The sequence below is a fragment of the Phyllopteryx taeniolatus genome, chromosome 11, assembly GCF_024500385.1.
Source record: "Phyllopteryx taeniolatus isolate TA_2022b chromosome 11, UOR_Ptae_1.2, whole genome shotgun sequence".
Classification (NCBI taxonomy): domain Eukaryota; kingdom Metazoa; phylum Chordata; class Actinopteri; order Syngnathiformes; family Syngnathidae; genus Phyllopteryx; species Phyllopteryx taeniolatus.
The window spans coordinates 12,318,908-12,345,735 of NC_084512.1; the positions used below are offsets into that span (position 1 = coordinate 12,318,908).

Here is a 26,828-nt window from a genome sequence, read left to right on the forward strand (position 1 = left end):
GTTGTTCCCAACATCTGGTGAAGTTTTCATGTAAATTGCACCTTTGGAAATAAATTTGAGAAAAATGGTGACGTGCTAAATACTTATTTCAGCGGCTGTGTGTGTATATATATATATATATATATATATATATATATATGCGCTGCTTGGACCCACACATTAGCTTTTGTTTATTAAAACTGACCACACTATGTCATGAATAGACACACATCCACCGCAAACATAGTGATAACACTCAGGCTGAGAACAGGCGAGAGATGGTTTGATAAGGAGCCACTGAAGGAACGGACTGTTATCTGAGATGGGGAGTCATTCGGCTTCCGGATCCCACGAGGGAAGGAAGAGAGTCTAGCGCGCTGCATTCCACTCGACCAAGCTTTGTAAATTTGCATAATTTTATTGTATTAAATACTCCAAAGACAAGTTTAGTGTATCATGATTCTTATTTGAAAACAAGATCATCACCAAACAAAAGAACTGGAGAGAAGGAATTCCATCAAGGACATTTCCCTTGCGAGGTCAGCTGGGCAACTCTTGGATCTCGCTTGGAATTCCTAACAATATATTGTATTTTACAACAATACTTAAACTTTAGTTTATCATTTCATACATACCTGTTGATGAAATAGCAAAGCTTGAAGTCTCTGTTGCCAAAATGTATCCGAGCGGTGTATGTACCGCACCAGATACATTCAAGTGAATGAGCGAGCTTAGCCTTTCAATATAGCCCCACTTTTCTCTTTATTTTCACCCATGTCCTCTCTTTAGCAACCTGCTTCTTCCTTAAATGTCACAATATCTTTTTATATAAAGGTTCACCATTCAGGGTGTCCATAGCTCTAATCGCTCAGTGTGCAGATGTGAGGCACCAACTCTTTTTGTTTTGCGATCATCTGGTACAAGTTGGATTCAGCCGCATCGCGTGGTGTGTGACAGACGGCAGTATTTCTAAAAACCCTGCTTCTTACCCCATGGTCCTCGAGATAAATGCTTACGGTCGCTTTGCATGCAGTAAGATCATATAGAAATGGACACAAAATAGGTGACACAAAAGAACTGCCTTATCTGAACAAGACAGCTCTTCCAGGTGGAGTTAAATTGAAATTTGAGTATAGAAGCAGATATTTTCCAAACCCATGAGGTGCACAGTATACAATAATTGTCTCTGAAGGTCTTGCTTAAAATAATACATGTCTAAAATCAATAATTAAACCTTACTAAGGTCAGTGTGCCCTGCCCAGCCTGCCATTTGCTCTCAAACACGCGTTACGCCACCTCACACTTTCTGAATGATTATCATGTTAACAAGGTAAATATTTAATCTCATTATGTAATATTGGTATTTCTAGAGTATGACTTTACATTTCATAGAAGATTAATAGAAGGCCAAACGATATGAGAAACTCTTAAGAAACATGACCAGCACAGGCTTAAGACAAAATCCTAAACTCGCTTGAAGGATGCAGTTTGTTGATTTCCAAAGAATTATGGAGTTGAATTATGAGTGATTTACGAAACAAAACTATGGTGGCAACACTTTAGTTTTATGCTACCATTTTTCATGAGCTCTAGATCTAACACTTTTTCAATGTACATAAAAGGTCAATTTCTCTCAAATATTGTTCACATATCTGTCTTAATCATCATTAGTAAACCCTTCTCCTTTGCTGAGACAATACAACCACTTTAAAGGTGTGACACATCAAGATGCTGATTAGACAGCATTATTATTGCACAGGTATACCTTGTGCTATCCAACCACACTACAAAAAACAAACAAAAAAAGTAGTTCTTGTAATTTAAAAGGTAAATAGTTGCTTAAAATTATGGCACACAATACTTTGCAAAAAAATATGCCCGGATATAACTATTTAGGCTTGACAAACATTTCACTTGAGCAAATGAAAACAAAAAAATTAAACAACCGCCCTTTGACAGAGGAAGAAAATCACACTGAACTGCGAGTCTATTCATATGGCACTTAAAATGAAAACTACAACTCCCAGTTTTCTAATTTCCTGTCTGAAGGCATTCCAGCCAATCAGAGCCCCCTGGATTACCGCTAGCTATCTGGGGCATCGGGCCAGCAAGTCTAGCCAGCTAGAAGTGCCACGACTTCACAGTAGTCCCCCGATTACCCGGCGGAGTTAGGAGGAAGATATCTGGGAAAAGGCAACTAAGCTAAACCGCTGCAAATACAGAGGAACGACACACCGCAATTATTACACTTTCAATTGAAAGCTCTCAGCAATCCCTCCGTTTTTCTTTGAGCCAAGCAGACAGATTTGCATCAGTAGCGTGGTAAGTGTGGGAATAGGAATTTTCAGATTCATAAAGACAAGGACAGAACTAGCTTGGCAAGCTACCTGCCGCTCAGCCCAAATCTGCCTACTTGTGCACATAAACTTCACTGAAGTTATTTTGCTTGATTTGACTTTCGTTTGTACATGTTATCGTAACGTTTTGGCTGCGTTTTTCATGACACGTCATTCTAAAAAGTTCACGTCGCTAGCCAAGTTCATTGATTGACAGTGTTAGCTAGGATGCTAGCATAAAAATGAGCGTTTAAAAGCATATAATGCCAGTGTTATTTCACAATTACACACAACATTTGCTTTTACGCGCATTTGACCGACAGAGGTTGTTTTTAATGTCCCCTAATGGTCGTATCATTAGTCGGGGCAGCTCAGTAGTTTAGGAATTCGCCTACATCAAATGAACAAACGGAAGTTTAGTTGCAGTTGTAAATGGATTGAATTGTGTTAAAAAATGCTATCAAGTGTTATCTGGGAGCAATACGTCAACAACTGTGTGTGCGCGTGCGCGCCAGTGTGAAACTTGGCTGCTGTGTAATGTACACGTATTGACTTTACTCGTCACACGAGCAGTAACCACTTTTACCTGCATGTTGTAAAGTTAACTTTTTCTTTTCCATTTAGCATATCTTCCGTTTCAATCAGGACATCAACTATCAAAATACTCATTTGTGAAGAAAAAAACAAATCTTTCTGTTGTGTAATAGTTAAATCCAAGAGTGAATGTACTTAATCTGTATAATGCATTTGTTTGGGATTAGGAGATTGTATTTCTTTTCATACGAGTGCAAATCTGCAAGAAAAATGGCCTCTCTGAAAGGTACAGTCATCAGAAGACTGAATGCAGATGTCCTAATGTGTGACGTGACATTCTGAGTTTGTATAAACTCTTCCCTGTCTTTGCCAGGTTTTAGACCCTGACACGAAAATAGCCTGTGGACTCTGTGAGCCTACAGTATAGTTTAGGTGTTACTGAAAATAATACAAATACAAAGCAGATCCACTAGTTTAAAAAACTAAAAACAAAGTCCATATATCTAATGACTTTAAGTTCGAATCTTTCATCTTAATTCCACAAACTTGAAACAATACTATATTACGTTAAGTATTTTTGTACATTGCCAACTAAGAATATTTTGCACGTTTCATATCCAGTATAGCAGATCTATTAATGAGTGGATTAAAGATGAAGAAAAGGCCTAAATCTAATTGAGGAGTTGGTTTTTACCTGTTTGATTTTTCTAGCCTAAAGGCTAGAGATTTTGAAAGTGCAGAACAGGGACATCTGGAGGCAGTTACAGGTATAAAGGGCTTTGTGGAGAAATCAGTAAGGGTAGGCAACCTTTTCAAAACTGCAATAATTCTTTTTCTCAGGAATTTTATTTTTTTTATTATTTGACTTTTTGCTTCTTCGCTTTCAACAAGTTATTTAGAATGTTTGGGGAGTGAAGATAAAACATAAGTACAGTGGAACCAAAAGTCAAGCATAATCTATTGCAGTTTTTATTTCGGAAATGGTGAAATATAAATAAACTGCAGGGTCAAACTGTCACCATTTTAAAACCCTTTTAACTGTAAAAGTTATTGTAAGTAACATTTTAACATGCTTGATCCCTATGCACATGTAATAATGATAATGCCTAGCATACATCCATTTTCTATAACACTTGCAGTAATTAGGCTTGTGGATAAACTGGAGTTTATCCCACCTGACTTTGTTGTGAGAGGTGGTATACATCCTGGACGAGTTGCCAGCCAATAACAGGACATCTAGAGACCGACAACCATCGACGCTCAGTCACAGTCACACCTATGGACAATTTTGAGTCTTCAATGAACCAAACATGCCAATTTTTGGAATGTGAGAGGAAGCCACAGTACCAAGAGAAACCCCATTCAAGCACAGGGAGAACATGTTAACTCCACACATTTAGGCTGGAGCTGAGATTTGAGGCCCGAACCTCACTATCCCGCCCTGCCTTAAAACAAAAAAAACAATGAAACTAAAACATAACTTATTTGACAAATGAGGCAAGAATTTTAAACTCATTCACTGCCATTGACAACTATAAATGTCAAATATACATAGTAAAACTGAGAGGGCTAGCAGTAAATAGCTGTGCCTTCACTCACTTTTTATCCATTAATGTTATGTTAAATCAAAGACATACTCTGCTTATGATTAAAAAGTAATGGTGTTTACAGATTCTAGCCAGTCATTGTTTGGAGTCAGCTTGTGGCTTGGCCTAGCAGCTAATGTTAGCAGATATCTTCTAGGCCTGGACTTCCCTGTCTCTTCAGCCTCACAACCTTCATTCACAATGCGTACTCATCCACGTGGCTACTGAGGTTCAACTGCTGGCTCAATGTTTTATCATCTCTCCAGGCTCCAGCTGATGTTAGAAATGTCATTAGAAGACGTTTGTGCTTTAAATGCCATATGTGTCTGAAAAATTTGGCTGTGGAAAGTGAGAAATCTCCATAGTCTATCACGAACCCATGCTAATGCAGTAGTAAATTCATAATTACAGTAAATATTTGTATGTAAAACACTTACTGGTCATAAATGTAAAACAATCAAATGGGAAAACATAATAAAATGTAACTTCAATATCGTATGTCGGCTAAACCACAAGCCCCCTGTATTCATTTTTGTTATACAAATTAATGTTCTCTCTCTTTTTAGTTGAACCAACATTGAGCAATGGATATCTATGACCCTCAGACCATTGGCATAATGGTTTTTGGTGGATTCATGGTGATCTCTGCAGTTGGGATTGCTCTTGTCTCTACGTTCTCTATGAAGGAGACCTCTTATGAAGAGGCACTGGCAAAACAGCGTAGGGAGTTGGGTAAGATACAGTCAGGTCGCACAGAGAAAAAGAAGAAGGTCAAAACGGCTGACAAAAAGAATCGTGGAAAGAAGAAGGAAGAAAAGCCCAATGGAATGATCCCGGAAGCTGAAAAAACAAATGAGACTAGTGAAGCTGATCAAGTCCCTGAGCCTCTTGCTGCCCCAATTGTGGCTACTGCTCCTGTTGCTCAATATGCCTCTGAGGCAAAGCCACATGCAACCCCCGCACCAGCAGACCCACAGCCCAAAGCTGTTAAAACAAGTCCAACTCCTGCTGCGTCCTCACCTGTACCTTTGCCTAAAGACAAAAAGAAGAAGAAATCCGCCAAGGTTGACCCAACCTCTATTACTCCTGCACTCGCAGTTGCTCCTGCACAGGACAAACCCTCACCAGTTCCTGCTTCAGCCAAGGGCACGGAATCTGTCAAGGCCAAAACAGCGACTCTCTCTGCCCCATCCAAAGTAGTTCCCACAACTTCTGTACCTGCCAAGGCTTCCTCTGCTTCACCATCAAGCAAATCTAATTCTAAATCTGTTCCTCCCTCGGCTAAATCTGCTCCACCCTCTGCTAAATCTGCTCCTGCCTCTAATAAGTCCGCCCCGGCCTCAAGCAAGTCCACCCCGGCCTCAACCAAATCCGCCCCGACCTCTGCCAAATCTACTCCTGCCTCTGATAACTCTGCCTCGGCCTCAACCAAGTCCGCGCCGGCCTCAACCAAGTCCGCGCCGGCCTCAACCAAGTCCGCGCCGGCCTCAACCAAGTCCGCGCCGGCCTCAACCAAGTCCGCGCCGGCCTCAACCAAGTCCGCGCCGGCCTCAACCAAGTCCGCGCCGGCCTCAACCAAGTCCGCCCCGTCCGCGCCGGCCTCAACCAAGTCCGCGCCGGCCTCAACCAAGTCCGCCCCGGCCTCAACCAAGTCCGCCCCGGCCTCAACCAAGTCCGCCCCGGCCTCAACCAAGTCCGCCCCGGCCTCAACCAAGTCCGCCCCGGCCTCAACCAAGTCCGCCCCGGCCTCAACCAAGTCCGCCCCGGCCTCTGATAACTCTTCCCCGCCCTCTGCCAAGTCCGCCAAGGCCTCTGCCAAGTCCGCCAAGGCCTCTGCCAAGTCCGCCCCGGCCTCTGATAACTCCGCCCCGGCCTCTGCGAAGTCCGCCCCGGCCTCTGCCAAGTCCGCCCCGGCCTCTGCCAAGTCCGCCCCGGCCCCTGCCAAGTCCGTCCCGGCCCCTGCCAAGTCCGCCCCGGCCCCTGCCAAGTCCGCCCCGGCCCCTGCCAAGTCCGCCCCGGCCCCTGCCAAGTCCGCCCCGGCCCCTGCCAAGTCCCCCCCGGCCCCTGCCAAGTCCCCCCCGGCCCCTGCCAAGTCCCCCCCGGCCTCTGCCAAGTCCCCTCCGGCCTCTGCCAAGTCCCCTCCGGCCTCAGAAAAGTCCCCCCCGGCCCCCGCTAAAACCAAGTCCGCCCCGGCCACAGACAGGTCCGCCCCCGCCTCAACCAAGGCCGCCCCTGCCTCAACCAAGGCTGCTCCCGGTGCAACTAAGTCCGCCTCGGCCGTTTCCAGGTCTGCCGCTGCTCCAGCCAAGTCCTCAGCAGCACCCACCAAGTCTGCCCCACTTCTTGAAGCCATCATTAAAGATGTTCCCGTCATGGCCGTCCCCCCAGTGGGGTCTAGTGTACCAAAAGCCCAAGAACCCAAGAAGAAGGCCTCCAAGAAAAAATCTGAGAGTGGTAAGTGGAGGAGGACGAATAGTTCTGCTTCTCATCCTGTTGAAAACATCAGTCTTAGCAAACTAGGCTTGTGTATGTGACAGTTGACCACAGTTGCAGTATGTTTGCCCAGTACTTAATTGAATGATGCTTGTTGACTTTAGTCAGTACAGCATATACAAAGACCACACACTGCTTTGAAAATGTCTTTTTTTTCAATTTATTTTTTTAATTATTTTCAAAAAATTTGATTAGCAATTTTGTAACGTCGTCTGTTTGTATGAGAAAAAAAAATCAGTACATTTAAATTGAAAAATGCATTGTGTGTTAGTGTAAAAACACTGGTGAAGGTGTGAATGTGAGTATGCCTGAATATTGTATACACTGACATTTTTTTAAAGTAATACCCTGTCAGTGCAGCTGGAGCTCTTGCTGTGGAAATGTGGTGCCAGCCAGCATCACTGCTGAGTTGGTTCTGGCACTTGTAAGGGCAGAGAGCACGCCAAGCTTGTTCAAACATGGCTGCCCCGTTTTCCCCAACAGAGACTATCAGTGACCAGAACAATAGTTTGGGAGGCGGGTGCTGTTGTCTATTTCCTGGGGCTTTTCTTTGCCTGGTGCCACAATCCTCCATCGTTTTGCCTTGAACCGAAGTATCTGCGATTTGAGACAAGATGCCTTTAAACTGCCGACTGTGAACATGTCATGAATTCTGCTACTGTATTACCTTGTTGTTTGAATTTTACATTTTTTCCCCCCTCTATTACAGTTGCAACGGTGGATTCCGCTGGCACTCCACTTTACCTGCCCTACAAGGCTTTGGTGTCAACTATCAGCAGCATGATGTTTAGTGAGAGAGAAGCTCATAGCCTCATTGAGATGCTGTCTGAGAAAGCCGGCATCATCCAGGGCACCTGGCACATGGTATGGAATGTGACATTGTGTACTTGATGCTTGCATGGCTTGCACAGAGTGACACTTTAAAGTGTTAATGTCCTTCCTGTGCATTTGCAGGCCACTCAGAAAGGAGACCCAATGACCATGCTGAAGAAACAACTGGAGGAGAAGGAAAAACAGCTGGGGGCTGAACAAGAGGACTCCTCTGCAGCAAAGAACCGCCTGAGAGATCTCACTAAGGTTAGAGCATCTTTCTCAACCCAAAATTCAATATTTATAGTCCCAGATTCTGTCTGCCAGAAATCCAAAGCACATTTACATTCTTGGTGTTGATAAAGTTAATTCAACTAGAAAACGTTTTTTATTTTTTTTAATTAATTTGTTTTACTTTGTTGCGCACTCTTTTGGTGTAATACAGGAGAACTTGCTAAAGTCCTTATTTTCCCTCTAGATGGCACTAGAAGAAAGGTAAAACATACTCGACCGCGTTATTAAGATTCCCACATAGTTTCTTGGCAAGACACGACCCACTGCAACATTATTGACTCAAGCCTCTGGGAAAGGCAGGCTACACAGATGTAACCGAGATGACCATCCCAAACATGTATCACATTTGTATGAAATACAAACAAAGAGGTTTGTTATGGTTAGGTTGAGGGCTAGGGTTGGGGCCTAAAGCGGATTAGCGTGGGTTAGGGTTAGTGGGAAACATTAACGTCGCCACACTTAAGTCACATCTTTTCCAATCTGGGAGCAGTAGGGTCTGTACAATGATACAACAGCCGATCATAGTGCAACGGCGCGTGTCCTGGAGCCAGTAATATTGGAGCAGGGCATGTCCTGCCTAGAAACTATGTGGGAATCCTAATGGATAGAAATGGATAATATGCTAAGTATAAAAACTTGTGGTCACTGATGGTGTTGTGGTACATTCGCCTGAGGCAGCTTGGGTTCATTTCCCAATCAGTGACTGTCTGAATGTGAGTGTAAATGGTTATCCGTTTTTATATGTGCCCTGCAACTGACTGGCGACCAGTCCAGGGTGTGGTCTGCCTTTTTTCCCGAAGTTAGCTTGTATAGGCTCTAGCTCCCCGAAACCCTGAACAAGATAAGCGTTATTGAAAATGGATGGATGGATACAAACCTGTGATGTTTTGTTATACAGTAGAGTAGCAGTACTGTAGCAATTCATTGGACACACATTACCATTTGTATGCAAAGTGTCTAAAGATTATCAGACCCAAATCACGATTGTCACCACATAATTGAAATTGAAAACAAAATACTGTATGGCCGTGTGCTCATTTAGACACCTGACAATGCTTCCAACTCTTTCTTTGCTGATTAGGAGCTTGCCGCCGAGAAGTCCAAGGTGGCTAGTGTTGAGACTAGGCTGAGCTCCCAGCTGAGTAAGAGGGAGCAGGAAATGATTGCTCTGCAAGCCCGCATGCAGGCCAGCTACCAGGACCATGTAGCCCAAACCCAGAAGCTCAATGCAAAGGTATTGCAATCACCTTTCAGTGTATAGTCAAGATTGATACATTTTAGCCTGCAATTCACGTATTCCTCTGCTAAGTAGTTTTGATATAAGCTCCAGTAACAAACAATCCAGTTTCTAACAGCACTCCTTCATTCATTCATCTTCCGTTCCGCTGATCCTCACTAGGGTCGCGGGCATGCTGGAGCCTATCCCAGCTATCCTAACGTCACTCATTAAAGATAAAAATGTGAAACTCTCTGTTAGATTGTCAGTCTAAAAGACCAGCTAGAAAAGGGTCCCAATGCCCAGCTGGCCCGTCTGCAGCAAGAGAACTCAATTCTCCGTGATGCCCTCAACCAAGCTACCAGTCAGGCTGAGAGCAAGTAAGTATTCCCTAAGTCAGATTCACATTGAGAGTAGAGGTCCAACAATTAATCGATCAATCGACAACAAATCGATTATGAAATTGACAACTATTTTGATAATCTGTTAATTGTTTAGAGACCTTGTTGAACTTAAAAAACACTTCTCCGATTTCTGTATTTTTTTTAAAATCCGGTTCATCGATTAATCATTTTAATCGATTATTAAATTAGTTGTTAGTTTCAGCCGGAATTGTGTGAACAGATCTTTCACTTTAAAAAAGCATATGTTGTCTGAAAATGCTTTTCTCTGAATTTATCCTTTCCCAGACAAAATGCGGAGCTAGCCAAACTGCGTCAGGAATGTGCAAAGCTAACAAAGGAACTTGGAGAGAAGACTGAAATTCTGCACGCTGATGAACACGTGAGGAAAGGGCTGGAGACTAAGGTCTCTGCTGCAGAAAAGCAGCTCTCTTCACTGCAGGTTGGATCATTAGCTATTTATTATCTCCTTTTCAACATCCACTAAGATATAGTTCGCCGTATTACAAGCCTAGACCTTGCCTAATATTATTGGAAGTTAATTACTCTGAGATCACAGACTTGGAATGCGAGCGCACATACATGATGGAATGTGTACGTGTCTAAGCATCTCTCTGCTTCAGCTTGCTGTACCTCAAGAAAAAAAAAAACAAAAAAATCAAATACAATGCCGTAACATCCTCTTGTCATCTAATTTGTCACTTCTGGTATGCTATCGGTTTCTGTTTATGTGGAGTAAGTGAGTCAGTGCTTCCTGCCAGTCAGCTGTTTAGTTTTGATGATCATTAACGCCACCTATTCCAGTTTAAGGTCTTTAAACCAGACTGTACACCCTAATTGACATACGGACGCCTTTGGGGGTGCGTATTATACATGGGTGTGCATTATACATGAGAAATTATGGTAGGCTCTTTGTCTAGTGCAGTGATTCTCAAGTGGTCGGTCGGGTCGGGACCTAAAAGTGAAGAAATTCCATTTTTCTGTACAGCACAGAGGCGTACAAAGTTCCAACATGGAGCATATAGTATTAGGTACATAAAGTGTAGCTGCCTCGAGCTTTAGAAGATGGGAAAAATAAAGAAAATGTTTTGTTTAAAACTCACCACTGACATGTGTTTTTGTTTCTCATCACCAACCATCTTTCTAGACCAGTGATTCTCAAAATGTGGTACAAGTACCATTAGCGGGCTTTCTCTGGTGGTATCTAAAAGAATCAATGAATTAGATAAATAAAAAATTATATTTAATACATGCAATACAGCACTATCAAACATTAGATTGAAGTTTGTAGCTACAGTATCCAGACTTCCTGTTTGAACCATCCAGTGCAGTCCAGTTTGTTTTACTTTTTATGTACAGTACTTTTTAAAGTATTATTCACTTGTATTTAACTTTTATTTTACAGTACAATACATTTGCATATAGATTAAGAACAGTTTTTAAGAATTTAACTACAAATTTTATTTCACTTAAGTGCAATCCATTTTAATTAAATAATTATTCGATTACACTTGTCTTTTCTTTGTTAAATTTGTGTTACATTTTAAACTGTGCATAACGTTACTTTGGCTTACAGTAATCTATTTATTTAGGAATAAAACATCTGCCTTGTTTTTGATGAACAAACTGGTGGGAGAGCCATGTATTTTTTGAGATGGTACTTAAGGGCCAATCTCACTTGGTGGAGATGTTGGAGTGACTGCCACGACTACTAAGCCGCACAGACTTGGCAACTAAGGAAACCAAAAGTTTGCTTGTGCTCTCACCAGAGCGACGAAAGTGTCTTGATTTTATATTGGCCAGCTCAGTCACGTGGGTTCTCAGTCATATACCGTAACGTCTCATGTATAATGCGCATTTTTTTTCCCCAAAAAAATTGTCAAAAGCCAATAGTGGCCCTTATACATGGGTATAGGAGAAAATGAAAATGACTTTCCCATTTTATACATGTATTACTCCATCTAGAGGTTATGAAAAAACTGTCCATTTTCGTTCCTATATGCCACTGCCCCCTAGAGGTTATGAAAAAGTTGTACACTTTCATTCTAGTATGCCACCTAGAGGTAATGAAAAAGGTGTAGGCTACACTTTCATTCCAATATGACAGGGGTACATATGACTGCATATATGTACAATTGTGCTCATAAGTTTACACACCCAGGCAGAATTTGAGTTTTTTTATTTTTATTTTTTTTAATTTATTTTTTTATTAAATACGACTGATGACTGAACAACAACCATCATTAATATCTTTATGGTTATGTTTTGTTTAGTGTTAATGCTTTTCTGAAATGCTTGACAGTTTAATTTGAATCCCATTAAAATAAAATTAAATGGCGTTTCACCTGGCCCTTCATGTTCTCTTTAAAAAATTGTACACATCTTACAAATTCTGCCTGGGTAATCAAACATATAAGCACAACTGTGTGTTTTCTCATTTACTAAATAAAAGTAGGGCTGTGAATTTCAAAATAAGAGCAAGTAAATTAAAAAGTATTATGTGTTCAAATAAAGTGCTTAACTTCAGAATAATTCTTTGAAAATACTAACAAAATACAGATAATACTTCATGTTTTGATCATATGGGTAGAAGCAAAATCATGCATTGTAAAAATGCATTATACATACGTAGAAGGGTTTTCCAGAATTTTGAGGTCAACTTTGGGGGTGCGTATTATACATGGGTGTGCATTATACATGAGAAATTATGGTAGGCTCTTTGTCTAGTGCAGTGATTCTCAAGTGGTCGGTTGGGTCGGGACCTAAAAGTGAAGAAATTCCATTTTTCTGTACAGCACAGAGGCGTACAAAGTTCCAACATGGAGCATATAGTATTAGGTACATAAAGTGTAGCTGCCTCGAGCTTTAGAAGATGGGAAAAATAAAGAAAATGTTTTGTTTAAAACTCACCACTGACAAAATATGTAAATATTATACAGAATTTTCAAAAGCTTATTCAAATGAGTTTGATGTAGCCTACTGCCGAAAGTCAGTCACGACTTTGCAACAAAAGTGGGTCAAGTCTCGTCACGGAGACGTCACCGTGAAGTAGCGGATATTTCTCCATGATGTCTCTTCAGTATTCTTGGTCTTCAACAGGTCTGTGAGATGTCCCATAAATCTCGCGAGACATCTCCCCTGTCACAGACAGAATTAGTTTCCGCAACTTCTACGAGATGTCTCAGAGAGGTTTTGTAGACTTGAAAGAGTCTCCAAAAGGTCTACGCAGAAATCAAACCAATTTCAGCATGACTCCTTGGCAACACGCCTAGTCTCCAGGAGATGTCACGTAGACCTCTCCCCCAACTAGCGGAGGCTCGAGTTGTTAAAATTCTTTAAAATGCTTGAATGAAAATTTCGTCTTTAAATGTTAACAAGGAAGATCTACTTTGGAAATGGGTAATCTATGTGGTTTAGGAATTGAAAAAAATTACCGGTATATTTGCAGCTTAATACAAATTTATTTAAATTGGTCGAGTCAAAGCTCCTGAAGTAAGTATATCTTTGAATAAATCGGTAATTCACTACAGCTTACAAAAGTATCTGAGGTCCTTGTGTATTTTGAATTAGATCACAGGAAGGATCATGAATTTAACCTTTGCTGCCTCCTGCTTATTGACCTGTACAAATGTTTTTTGACATTGTCAGGCCAACCATGCAGAAAGCCAGCAAGGATTGCAGAGGAAATTGGAGGAAGTCTGTGAGGAGCTGAGAACAACACAAAGTGCAAACAGCAGACTGCAGGACTCTTGGAAGAAGGCCCAGCAGGACACCAGCAAACTCTCAGGTCAAGATGAAGAATTGAATTAACATGGCACCTTTATTTAACTTTATTTTTTAGCTGTGTGTGCATCATAGAATATAAATCCTGTTTTGAATGGCCAGTACTAACAATGCTGATCCCCCATGAAGAGTTTCAGGTGAAAATGGGAAATCTTGAGGCTCAGGTCAAGGAGCGTGCCGCTCAGGTCGATGCGCTCACTGCTCAGCTGGAGGGAACACAGGTTGAGAAACAACAGCTCGTACAACAGTTGGCATCCATCAACTCTTTGCTGGAGGCCAGTCAGAATGAAGTGAGTTTTTTTGTTTCAGGAACTTGGCTTTCCTGATCATTGACCACCTATCCTATTTAACATTGCATTTTTTGTTTCGACTCAGCGGGTGAATCCTGCGGAGCTGCAGCAATTAAAGCTCAGGTACATGTGTAATTTTTAAATATTTAGTTAGACCCAGAATTATTTTGTCAATGCCAAAATTTTATTTCTGCCTAATACCACCACAAAAATCCATCAGTCTATGTGACTCAAGTGTAGATTTTCAGCTTTAAAGGAGACATTATGCATTTTATTCACAATTCAAAAGAGTTTGCAGGTGACTTAAAGGGTTTCTGACATTCTTTGGTAAAAATGGCCAAAGGATATAGAATTACTGTGATACCCACTTGTCACACACTGGTTAAAATGTCTCATTTTAGTACAGCTTTCGTTACCATGACGATCAGCGGTGGAGCTAGGGCATTACAACTGAGCAGGTTTACTCAGTGTTGGCAACTTGGCAATTTTGACGCTATATTTAGCAACTTTTCAGGCCCCTTTTGTGACTATTTGTTTGAAAGAAAAAAAAGGGACAAGCACCCAATCAACAACAATTTTTGTTGTTATTTAAGACTTCTGGAGACTCCCCCACAGCAGGATATAATCACCACAACGGGTCCAAACTGCAAATTCATGACTCCTGCGCGATACCACCACTTGCTAATTTAACCTAACAATAGCACAAAAGTGCAGAATAGCTCACTCACAGACACATTTTCAGAAATAGCCCATTTAAAAAAAACATTCACTCAGTTTAGTTTCACACTTGATGGGTGCGCAGGCACTCCAGAGACCGAACTATTATTATACAATTTAAAAAGTAAATTTTCATATTTCTCCTGTAATAAATGTTCTATCCGGCGTACCCCTAGTTTCAAGTATTAGAACTACGACAAAGTGACCTCATTGTAACATAACATTTTAAATACTTTGATTGACACGTCCGAATACATCTGAATCTTAACTGTACATGCCCTGTGCAGCCTGCAGGAGAAGGATGACCAGTTGAACTCTCTCCAGGAGAAACTGAAGCAATTTCAGATGAAGAAGGAGGCAGCGGTAAGTCAAGTAAATTTTATTTATATAGCATAAATTCCCTACACAAGTTATCTTAAGGCATCTAACACGTTGAGCAGGTCAAGAACCACACTCTTCATTCATAATATGAACAAGTACTTGGTGACTGAGGCAAGGAAAAACTCTCTCAGGAAGAGTTCTCGAACAGAATCCAGGCTCTGTGGGTCACCAGTCTGCCTCAGTCGTTTGGGTTGTGATGGTCAGAGGGACAGGGGGTAGATAGAGAGAGGAAAAACAGGATAGAGGGGTTGAGCAATCGGGGGAAATGACGAGAACAATGGGCACAACCACAACAGTAATATTCCCATGATGACAGCAACAACTATGATACTGGTCTGAGCCCAACACCACCTTCCCCGGCCTCACCACCACCAATAACAAGTAGATAAAGGTGGTGCAATGGCACCGCCGCCGGTCACACCTCCAGAAGCAGGGAGCACCAGCCACGAGAGAGAGAGAGAGAAAGACAAAGAGAAGCAGGTTAGTAAAATACTACATTGATAGTGATGAGACAACAGCACACATCATACAAGCTATGTCCATAGTAATAGCCGTGATATTTTTATAGACAAGTTGAGATAGATAAGTAAGAAGGGTAAGAAAGGAGGGAGGTCCCCTGGCAGTCTAGGCCTCTGGCAACAGAAAGATGAGCCAGCACAAGCCGGAGTCATCCCGGACTATAAGCTTTATCAAAAAAAAACATTTTAAATTAAAGGTCCCATATTTTGCTAAACCAACTTTTTCTACTATTTGGTATGTAATATTGTCTCTATGGTGTCTCAGTAAACATGTGAAATATGAATTAAAATCGTCCACGCATTCCTGAGTTCCACGTTTTTCTGCCGAGAGGCCTGAATCAGGTCATTCGAATTTCTCTAGCTTATCTACGTCACTAGCGAAGATCTCCCAACTTTTCCGCTCCCGAGCCAGCGCTGTAAACATAAACACGTGTGCTCTCACAAGTGGGTCTACTATAGGGAGGCAACCAATCAGAGGAAAGGGGGCAAATATGGACAAAGCGGATACAGAACTGGGTCAAAGAGAAGTAGCTGTTAGAGGGGCATTTTCTGGACACTTGTATGACAAAACCAAGGTGTGGAGCTCTAAATAGCCAAAATACGGAAACTTTTAACTCCTTGGGGGGGGAAAAAAAAGTGTGTGCTCTCCAGACTACATAAGAAAAAATGTTCCACAGGACCTTTATACATTTTTTTTAACCACAACTAAATGTAAGCTCTGGAAGCATCGTGTTCTCTTTGGTTGATTAGGCTCCACATACTCTTTTAAGGTACAATGGTACCTGGCCTTGTTACTGCTTTCTATGTAAGAAGGAGAATTTTAAATTCAGTTCTAAATTTTTCATTTTCATCAAACATTGTGATCTTAAAAAAATGTGTAATTTAAACAACAGGAAGAACTATTTTATTGAATTGTGAATGGCCTGGCAAATCACAACCTGTTATTCTAACAGGAGAACACCATTTCTGAACTCCAGCAGAGACATGAGAGGTATGTTACACGTTGACTTGCTATTGCGTTGACTTGGGACTCTATTTGTTTAGTTTGTTCACATTTTTAAGGTCCGATTGTTTTAGAATGATCTCCGTCTCTTTAGGGAGAATGCCAGCCTCATCACCTCTCATCAGGATGAACTTAAAAACCTCAAAGAGATCGTACAAGTAAAGGACACAGACAGCAGTTACACTTTACTGCATTCCATACAGAATAATGAATGATCCGTTTGTCTTATTTACACACCCTTTCTGTTACAGCAAACAGATGTCTCTTCAGAACAGACAAAGAGCAGGTAAATATGTTCTTCAGAATGGGGGAAAACTCAGCATCCAATGTTTTGGTCTGTGATTTAAGTTGATCTTTTATGGTTGTGTTTAGTCTGACAGAGAAGGAAGCCCTTGTTACATCACTACAAGACCAGCTGAAGGAGTCGAAGCAAAATGAAGTGAGCATGTCTGGAACTCTTCTCATGGCGAAGACATTGTATTTCTGTCGCTTTGCTGATGGTGTTATCAATTTTTAGGTTTTTATGATCCAGCTTAAAGCTTTTGAAAGTGAAGCCAAAGAATCCCTCCAAAAACTCTTCCCACTTGTACCCCTCGAAACACAACAGGTCTGGAAAATGTCCCCAAAGCCTTTTACTAAATGCATTTCTAATTCTAATTATGCTGTTCTTTTAAAAGCCAGCTTGCTTTTTTTCTGTGCACTTTAGCCAAATTGGTTACAAGGTTTTACGCTGAAAGCTCAGGAAGTTCTTAGCCAACAATCCCAGTCAAGTCAAGAATCGCCAGTAAGCCACAATCTTGTCGCAGTCTCATATACTGATTACACATGATTCCATGTCACAAATGAATATGTTTCAGGAGTCGCTTGAAAAGCTTAAGGAGGCTGAGGAGACCCACACCACCCTACAAGCAGAATGTGAACAGTACAGAACTGTTTTAGCTGAAACGGTAAACGAATAATTGTAAACTATTTACCAACATGCCTGAAAAGTGGAACAAATATTGACTGTTTTGTCTCATTTTGCCTCTTCCGCTGCAGGAAGGAATGCTGAAACACCTACAGAAGAGTGTTGAGGAGGAGGAGCTGGTGTGGAGGTCTAAAATGACGAGCTCTGAGGAGCAGCTGAAAGCAGTAAGTAATATTTACCTGGCTGAAATCCTTTTTAAACAGCTGCAACACTTGAATCCCTCTGTGCTTTTTCTCTGACATACTATATCTCCTTTGTCACCAGGCTTTGGAGGAAGTACACAAGCTGGAGTCAGAAAATCAAAGTATAAAGCAGGTTAGTTAGTAACACACACACACACACGCACAAACCTCCATTTTAAGAATAAAAATCATAACATTTAAATGATACTTCCTTCTGTCTGAAACTGCTTGTTTCTTGCAGCTAAAAGAGCAGATGATGCTGCTGGAGGCGCAGCTGGAGAAGCAGTCAGACAACCATTGCATTGCTGAGGAGCTGGACCAGGTAGTTTTTCAGGAAACATGCACGGAAGCTTCTCGAGTAAAACGTCCTCATACATCGCTCTGACCACGTGATGTGTTCTGTGTTCAGCTCAGGCTGCAGCTGTCCTACAGTCAGAGCCAGCTGGACTTGGCCCACAAGGAGGCCCAGGCACACAAGGAGGAGCTTGCTAAGGTTTTTTTTCCCCCCCTCCCTTTTCTCAACACCAACTTTCCCACCTGGAATCCCATTTGTTAATTTATGGTGTGTTCACATTTGAAATAATTTAGTTCCCTGGTTCAGCTAAAAGCAGAAAATAGTACATAGCACGTTTGCATCACAGTTTTGGGCCTGGATCATTTGGAATTTACGCTGACATTTTTAGCCCCGTTCCTACTCCCTGTTAAGACTGCAAGTCTTCCCGGGAGTTTTTTGCTTGCATTGGTGTCATCGGAGCTGTAAAAGTTGTTTGAAGTGGGATTTCCCAACATTAATTCAGCAAATAGAGATAAATTTCACGGCACACCACCAGACAAAAATGCCATGAAAAGTATACAGTTGTCTTCATAAGTTTACATACCATGGATAAATTTGTGAGGTATTGGCAATTTTTTGGGAAATATTACTGATCATGCGGGAAAAACTATTTATGGTTAGTGGTCAGGTTAAGCAGTTTATCACAATATTTTGTTCCATTTTTAAATCATAGTAATTACTAAAATCACCCAAATGTGCCTGATCAAAAGGTTACAGTACATACGCCTGAATGTTTGTCTTGTTAATCTGAGGTGTGGACTCGAGTCAGACTCGAATTATGAATTTGATGACTTTGACAATATGTTAAAAGACTTGCAACTCGACTTGGTCTTGAATAGCAATGACTCGTGACTTCACTTGGACTTGAACCCATTCACTTGAAAAGACTTGCTACTTTGCCAGCCAATCGCAGGGCACAAACAACCATTCGCACACACATTCACACCTACGGGCAATTTAGAGTCTCCAATCAACCTACCACGCATTTTTTTGGGATGTGGGAGGAAACCGGAGTGGCCGGAGAAAACCCACGCAGGCACGAGGAGAACATGCAAACTTCACATTTTATCCACATCCAATTTTATTCACTTTATTTACCAATCCATTAGCACACAGGTAGCAACTATTTTACATGAAACTACACTCTTCTTCGTGTCCTTTTCTTTGCCGCTTTTTGACATATTTTTACGTAGTGGCCCCTAGTGTTTCGACTGAGATACCACAGTTGGATAAAATTGTACCTTTATAACAAGATGACAAAAAAATTGTAATGGAAAATGGATGGATGTCCTACCTGAAACACAAAAGATACTACACCATGATACTAAAACCATAAGCTTAATTGCGAATTCACCGTTAGCTCCTGCAGTAGACTAGGCCGCTTTCATGCCATATCCAGGATTTTTCCAGTCTTTACGTTTTAATTTTATTTTTTTTATTATTGTTTTTTTAAACATTTAAAAGTCCCAAGACCACCATCATTCCTTCCTCTCGTGTGTCCGCTTCAATCTTGTGTTCCCGGTTGCTGCTATGTTTCTTCTGCTTCGTGTTTGTTAGATCTTGTGAGATTTCTGTCTGAGAGGATGGGATTCTAGATTGGTGGTGAAACAGAACCTTTCCATGTGGTGTGCTATGTTTATATGATGGGAGAACACCACACATAGTATGATTAAAACAGTTAAATGCCAAATAAACAATCTCTTAAGATTTTAAAAAAGTGTGTGTACCAGGCCCAAGGGAATGCCGGAAAGGCTGTACAGACGTGTGACGTTTAACAGCCAATCCTCACTTCTCCCACCATGTTGTGTTGGAAGTAATTGTTTCCATCTAACAAGTAATTTATGTCACACCGGACGCTGGCATCTGAAGTCGCGCACGTACCGGTAATTATTTGATTGCGGGATCCAGTGTGAAAAGGCATGCCAGTAAGCCTGCTTCGGTAGGTTCTGTGTATAAGGCACAAGTGGATCTGATGCTGCAGTTTTCTGACCTCTGTGTACAAGAGGCTTTTAACGTTACCAGACCAAAACTAGCCCCATAAAAATCATCTGGATAGAGATCCAATTGGACAGCTTTTTTGGTACAGTATATAATTGCAGCAAAACGCAAACCCAAATAACTTGCATAAATTAATTGAATGACGGTATTTTTATTAGCCGGAAGAATTTCTCAACAAAATAAAAATATAAAAAAGCAACAGTATTCCTCCTGTTACATGTCGTCTGTGCAGAACTTTGGTTTTTCCCTATGCTTTCAAGTGTCATTTTAACACTGGTCCATGTAGTGTTCGCATTTTATCTGAACCAAAGATCTCTTCCCAAAAAGTTCTTGTTTGGCGCGCACCAGGGTTAAGGTGGTTAGCACCAACTTAATCAAATAAATTACACTTACGGTAGTTTGTTTTAAAGTGATCCAAACGCATCAAGTGTGAACACACCCTTCTTGAAATGCTGAGCAACTTGCCGAAGTGTGACTGGTGTGTACAGTGAAGCGGCAACACAGCTGGATGTTAGGAACTGTTAACTTGTGTGTGACTAGCAACAACTTCCCTTTTCAGGTCAGAGAGCAGCTGAGCCAAGTCACGTTGAGCAGTCAGCAGGAACAGAACGGTCCCACACAGGCTCAACCTAGTCAGGTCAGGGTGCAGCAGTCACAGGGCACCCTTGGGGCACCAAGCACTTCTTGTCGGCGAGTACAGGACAGTAACTCCCCCCAACAATACTATTGATTCAGGCTAATATTTACAAAAAATGAACGCTACCTTTTTAAAGTTTGGGGTCACTTAGGGATGTCCTTATTTTTTAAATAAAATGAGATAATCTAGACCAGGGGTAGCCAACCTTTTTGAAAGTGAGAGCTTCTTCCTGGGTACTGATCAATGCGAAGGGCTACCAGTTTGATACACACTTCTAAAGTAACACATTTGCTTAAATTACCTTCAATTATCTTATTATTGATATCTATGTGAAGACAGCGATTGTTAATGATTTCTCATAATAATTATCAACAATGATTTAACAAGGTAGGAAACGGATAAAAATCAATATGTAATACGTTTTCTTCTTTTCTTACAATGCCTTATCGATGGTGGGCTACTTATGTGGTCCTTGGGGGCTCGTGAGCACCATGTTGGTCAACCCTGGTTTTCTAGATGTTAATGTGGTATAAAGCAGTGCTTTTCTTTAAAAAATGGGGACACATTTCTAATTGACCCTTCAAATTTTTTAACAGTAGTGTGTATTATACAACTGTTCAAAAGTTTGGGTTTTTCATGAAAACACACCATTGTATACACCACCCACATAAATATAGGGATATTCGGCTTTCGAATGAAATTTCAGGATTAACCTAAAATGCCCTTTAACCTCTACAGGTGAACTTTTGAATGCACATCTCCAACAGTCTTTGAGTACTATTCACACTTGTTGTTCTCCAACCCGGAGTTTACCGACAAGTGTTTACGGTATTCTTTTTCCAAGGACATCAGCCTTTCTGTGACACAAAAACAAATGCGACTTGTACTGTGAACGGAATGCTTCCGTGACATCACACGCATGCGCACAACTGCGAGGTGGCGTGTTTACGGAAATGAATGTGGCCCCTCGCGGACGTCTCGTCATGATGCATTTTGTGGCAATTTCAAGGATTTTGTGCGACCGGAGCCAACATTTTCTTATATTTATCAGTTGTAAAGCATCTTCTTTTTTCTGTTCATTTGTCTGCTGTTTGCTTTTGTCACGTGTCTGTCATACAACTGTGACGTTTGTCGCCTTTTGATGACTGATACGTCAGATGAGCGCAGCGTTTGCGTCCATATTCCACTTGCGTTGGATACATATCCGATTTATATCAACATATGAAAGTGGACTGGGTCGGACATGAAAAAATCGGAATTGTACTGTTCACATTGACATGAAAAAAAATCAGATCCATGTCACATTGAGCGTAAAAATTGGAATTGACCTGCAGTGTAAACATAGCCTTAGTTTTCCAGTCTCTCTGTATCTCTGTTGCAACCTGCTGATGAGACTCTGTGACACTGTAAGCTCAGTGGCCAATTCCCTCCGAGAACATCCTATTTGAAGCCTCGCAATGGCGAGGTATTGTTGATCAATTGTTAGGTGTCATCTTGGTCTCATGATGTCAAAATGTGAATAGCATGATTAAGAGGACTAATTAAATACTAATTCAAACTGAATTAAGAAATGTATTACATTCATAGATCAAACGTGAATTTTGCCATTTAGCTCATTCTTAAAGAACAACCAGCTGTGCAAAAAGTATTAAGTAAATATTGAACATGTAGATGTGCATTTAAGTTTAGAGAAGGTCAAATTGAGTTTACTTAAGATTCCTGCATTTTAGATTCATCCTATCACTAACCTTATGCGAGTAGTATGTACATTGGTGTGTTTTCATGGAAAAATAGTGTGGATGACCCCAAACTTTAAGACCAGTGGTAGCGTATACTGTATATCAAAACAAAACATCATGGATACAGATGGACACAGTTTCCAGTCTGTCCAGTACTCCTCTGACACTCCGTCTTTAATGGTTTTAATGTGAGCTCCCAACTAACCACAGCTCTTTCACCTCTTTACCGCAAGCTTCCCCTTCGCTTGTTTTTTTTTTTTTTTTTGTTTTTTTAAATGACTGTGAGTGGCATTGTTTGACTAGCGCTTTTGGCCTGAAGACAACTTACAGGTGGAGCAGCTTTTGTGTGCAGATGTGGTGTGGTGCTCATTTGGCACAAGAATGTTTGCTGAAACACACGCACACACACCTATATTAAAGGTGTCTATGTGTCACCAGGTTTTATCCGACTTGAATCAGACAACTGAGAAGCTGCAAGGAGAGGCTGCTAAAAGACAGAAGCTGTCAGAAGAGTTTCAACAGGTTTTTCACTCTCACGCATACTCATTTTCTTTTTCTTTTCTATACGGATGTCGTGACATGGCTCAGTGTGGTTGGACTTGTCCCACTTCCATTAGAAACTAGAATATGACTCAGTCAGTAGCTTCTGTCTATTTTGGATGTACACTTCTCAGATATCCTTCTACTGCATATGACAGAATTTTGTCATCAAGATGACACATTTTTCACTAACAAATTATGGCAAGTGTGCAACCACACCTACTTTTTATTGGTTATTGCTTGTCCAATGTCTAACCCCTCTGCTGTGTCTTGAGGAACTTATGCCAAAAAAACTAACAGATATCGTCGCTGCCGCTATCCTCGCATTTTCAAAATTACTAATTTTCAGGGGGGAAAAAATCACTATCTTGCTTGAGTTACCAAACACTGCATCGTTCAAGTTAATATTACACCTTTTCCTTATATTGGTATCATGCACTGTTGTGCACTGACATAAACAATACCATCTCAAAATCATTTTCAATCGCTAATTTACTATGTTGTCATTGATTAAAATGGTAGGACACGTCACACAAACACACTTACCTTCCTGGCTGATGTGCTTCCTTCTGTACCGAAGCATTACAGTTATCCAATTTAAACAAAACAAGCCTACTCAAATGTTGTCACCTAGCTATTTTCACTCGTTATTGTCTTAAAAAAAAGCTATTTTCCACATTTTAAAATAGGTTAATAATGCATAAAAACTAACAGACGACATAAGGGAAAGACCAATAGTATTAATGTGAAATTGAAAATATTTGGACATATGGGGGTTTTGCGCCTGACAGCAACGGCATGAAAAATTAAGTGGAGGTAACAAAAGGAGCAGCATGTGGGAATGTGCTAACTCGTCGTCGTCGTTGTTGGTTTTTTTTTAAAAAAAAATTTAAATTTTTTTTTTTTTAAACTCTTAAGAATGACCCTTACTAGCTGCGGCCAGCCCATTTTGCTAACCTCTGTGTGTTTTGGCAACTTCCAGGCCCAGACAACCATCACAGAACTTCAGGCTCAACTGGATCTTCTGAAGGATTCAACCGAGTCACAGCAAGGTGACTCAGAAGATGTTGCTCAGCTCAAGGTGTGGTCATAATCCAGTGTCCAACCCCCAAACAATATGACAGGGATTGTTCTTTTCATTTGGTCTATAGCGTTTTACAAGCGTTTGCTTTAAAATATGAAGTTGTTCCTTTTTTTCCCAAAATCTGTTGTATGCCCCTGAAGACAGATGATCAACAGTGGGAGGTGGTGTTGCTGATCAATGCCCACCAAAGGCCATTTGGATGCCCCTCCCCCCTTTTGCACTACACTGAGTCAAACATACTCCGATTGGCCGCAATGAGTTTTTAAGAACATTTTAAATCCTAACGATCATCCCTCCATCTATTTATCTATATCACTAATCCTCATTAGGGTCATGTGAGGTGGAGCCACTCCCATCTGATTTTGGGTGAAAGGTGGAGTGGACCCTGCACCCAGGACCCAAATTTACATTTGTTTTACTTTGAAAAGGGTGTATTTGACATGTAACATAACAGAAGCAGTTAAGAATATTTATTAACACGTGGTAGAAAAAAGACTTTCCAGTGATTAAGTTAGTGGGTGCATTTAACACATTATCATAGTTGGTTCTGGCAGGGTACATTTTCTTTTGTGCTTGCTCAACTGAGATGTCCTGACAGCACGCTAAGGTCTAATGCGATATGCCTACGCCTTGCATAATGTCATTCATGCAGGTGGTCTCTCCTTTAGTGTTGCCAAAGAACCAAAGAAAACTCAAAACACAAGCTCATCACCATGCGATGCTTGCCCTGAAATTTTGGGTGGAATTTGAAATTGTACAACCTCTGAGGCATTTGACTGGAAGTTCTACTATAGCAGCAGTTTGCCTCTGCTGTTGCTACAGGAACGTCTAGAGAAGGAGAAGAAGCTGTCCAAAGATCTGGGACAGGCAGCCACCAAACTCCAGCAACTTCTCAAAGCCGCACAGGAACAGCTGAGTAAAGAGCGAGAGACGGTGGTAACACTACAGGAGCACCGAGATGGCAAAGTAAGGTCTCTCTCTCTCACACACACACACACACACACACACCTTTACAGTATGTGCGATGACACTCTGCTTAGTTTGACTCAATTTTACCCATTTCTTTTTTTTCAAGGGAGAGTATGTGGAATTAAAGGAGGGAACATCCGTCTGAGAGGAAGCTCACTGTGTTGACATCAAACCAAATATGCCTTACGATAACCATAGTTATGCATTCCAAAACTATTACTTTATTGTACTGTAGTTTTTTTCTTTTGTCTTTTTGCTTTGCAATGCTAGTAATCAAATGTTTGATATAAGCATTTCAAAGTATAGGAGGAAATCATGCTGCAAACTTGACTAAACCTACATTCCATCAACAATTCTGACTATGTCAGAAGATGTGTATCCACTGCCTTTTTAGTCAAAACATTCCCCCATGGTTCAGTGTTAAAAGGGAAACCGATTGTACGTTAAGCGTACATCAACCTGTGCAATTACTTTGTAAGTTTTCTTTGTTGATTGATGGTAACACTTCAGTTAGAGTACAAGTGCTTTGGGCCTCCTCTCCATTGCGGGCCACCAACTCACATTGAATTTGTATGAATGAATAAACTACAGTATAACTATGTAACTGATAGTCTGGGTTACTTTTCCGACTGCTGAAGCAACTTGTCTAAGGTGGTAAAAATATTTCCACAAAACATTTGACTTAAAACATTTTTTTTAACAACTGTTATTTCTCAATGAATAAAGCATGCCATTTTATGACAAAATTCTAAGATGCAGGAGGTGGATATCAATTCATATTTAAAATTTTGTGTTAGTCACATAAAAGCAGCATAATGTCAGAACCTTGTCAGAACGTCAAGGAAAGTTTGGGGTCATCCACACTCAGTTTGAGAAAAACTAAAGAATGGTATAATTGAGCGATTGGTGAGAGGACACAGTCTGGGGCGAGCAGCAAGTGTCACAAAAATAGGATTAAGAAAATCAGTTTGTTGCTGATATTTCAAAGGATTTAAATATGATTAGACTTCAATAGGCGGCACGGTGACCGACTGGTTAGAGCGTCAGCGATTGGTGAGAGGACACAGTCTGGGGCGAGCAGCAAGTGTCACAAAAATAGGATTAAGAAAATCAGTTTGTTGCTGATATTTCAAAGGATTTAAATATGATTAGACTTCAATAGGCGGCACGGTGACCGACTGGTTAGAGCGTCAGCGATTGGTGAGAGGACACAGTCTGGGGCGAGCAGCAAGTGTCACAAAAATAGGATTAAGAAAATCAGTTTGTTGCTGATATTTCAAAGGATTTAAATATGATTAGACTTCAATAGGCGGCACGGTGACCGACTGGTTAGAGCGTCAGCCTCACAGTTCTGAGGAGTGGGGTTCAATCCCCGGCCCCGCCTGTGTGGAGTTTGCATGTTCTCCCCGTGCCTGCGTGGGTTTTCTCCGGGCACTCCGGTTTCCTCCCACATCCCAAAAACATGCATTAATTGGGGACTCTAAATTGCCCGTAGGTGTGAATGTGAGTTCGAATGTTGTTTGTTTGTATGTGCCCTGCGATTGGCTGGCAACCAGTTTAGGGTGTACCCCGCCTCCTGCCCGATGATAGCTGGGATAGGCTCCGGCATGCCCGCGACCCTAGTGAGGATAAGCGGCTCAGAAAATGGATGGATGGATGGATAGACTTCAATATGCACGCTTTGCAATAGTGAATTATTTTGGGGGGTTGGATTCACTGTTATCCTGCACAATTTTCAGACTTGAAATTTTACCAAGGCATCAGTCTTAAAACAGTGTAAATGAGTGTGTGAGTAAAACAAGTCATTTTGCTAACATTACTGTTCAGAGTTGCGTGAAATGGAAAAACTCATTAGTCACCTATTTCTTAGCCTTGAAGACAAAATACATTGCGCAGCCATAGTATTAGTAATAATATATACCTTTATAAAGATACGGCTCATTTCAATTAATTCAAACAGTAATTATGTAGCAATGTTACATTGTAGGTCAATCTATTTTGGTTACCTCATTTACCAAAGCAAAGTAAAAGTAACAC

The 26,828-nt window shown here is 41.1% G+C and overlaps 1 protein-coding gene across 3 annotated transcripts; it reads left to right on the forward strand.

Annotated features, from left to right (window-relative positions):
• Positions 1–2,071: 2,071 nt before the first annotated feature.
• rrbp1a (ribosome binding protein 1a) lies at positions 2,072–25,395 on the forward strand. 3 transcript variants are annotated; one of them, XM_061789942.1, is made up of 27 exons: positions 2,073–2,301; positions 5,002–6,889; positions 7,638–7,792; positions 7,883–8,005; positions 9,114–9,266; positions 9,510–9,628; positions 9,938–10,091; positions 13,298–13,436; positions 13,562–13,722; positions 13,808–13,845; positions 14,727–14,802; positions 16,292–16,329; positions 16,436–16,499; positions 16,593–16,627; positions 16,714–16,780; positions 16,859–16,948; positions 17,048–17,125; positions 17,199–17,288; positions 17,380–17,472; positions 17,573–17,623; positions 17,732–17,812; positions 17,900–17,983; positions 20,382–20,459; positions 22,637–22,720; positions 23,721–23,819; positions 24,645–24,788; positions 24,898–25,395. In XM_061789942.1, the coding sequence occupies exons 2-27, from the start codon at positions 5,020–5,022 to the stop codon at positions 24,934–24,936; spliced, it is 4,203 nt and encodes a 1,400-aa protein (XP_061645926.1). In that variant the 5' UTR covers positions 2,073–2,301; positions 5,002–5,019; the 3' UTR covers positions 24,937–25,395. The 3 variants fall into 3 exon arrangements, with proteins under 3 accessions (XP_061645928.1, XP_061645927.1, XP_061645926.1); XM_061789944.1 differs by lacking the exon at positions 22,637–22,720 and having other exon boundaries at positions 2,072–2,301; XM_061789943.1 differs by lacking the exon at positions 20,382–20,459 and having other exon boundaries at positions 2,072–2,301.
• Positions 25,396–26,828: the final 1,433 nt, after the last annotated feature.

Coding starts and splice junctions, on each gene's coding strand:
- rrbp1a (XM_061789942.1), top strand. CDS start 5,020: ATGGATATCTATGACCCTCAGACCATTGGCATAATGGTTTTTGGTGGA. Junction 13,437..13,561: donor GGACACCAGCAAACTCTCAG/GTCAAGATGAAG, acceptor TCCCCCATGAAG/AGTTTCAGGTGAAAATGGGA. Junction 16,949..17,047: donor TACCCCTCGAAACACAACAG/GTCTGGAAAATG, acceptor TGTGCACTTTAG/CCAAATTGGTTACAAGGTTT.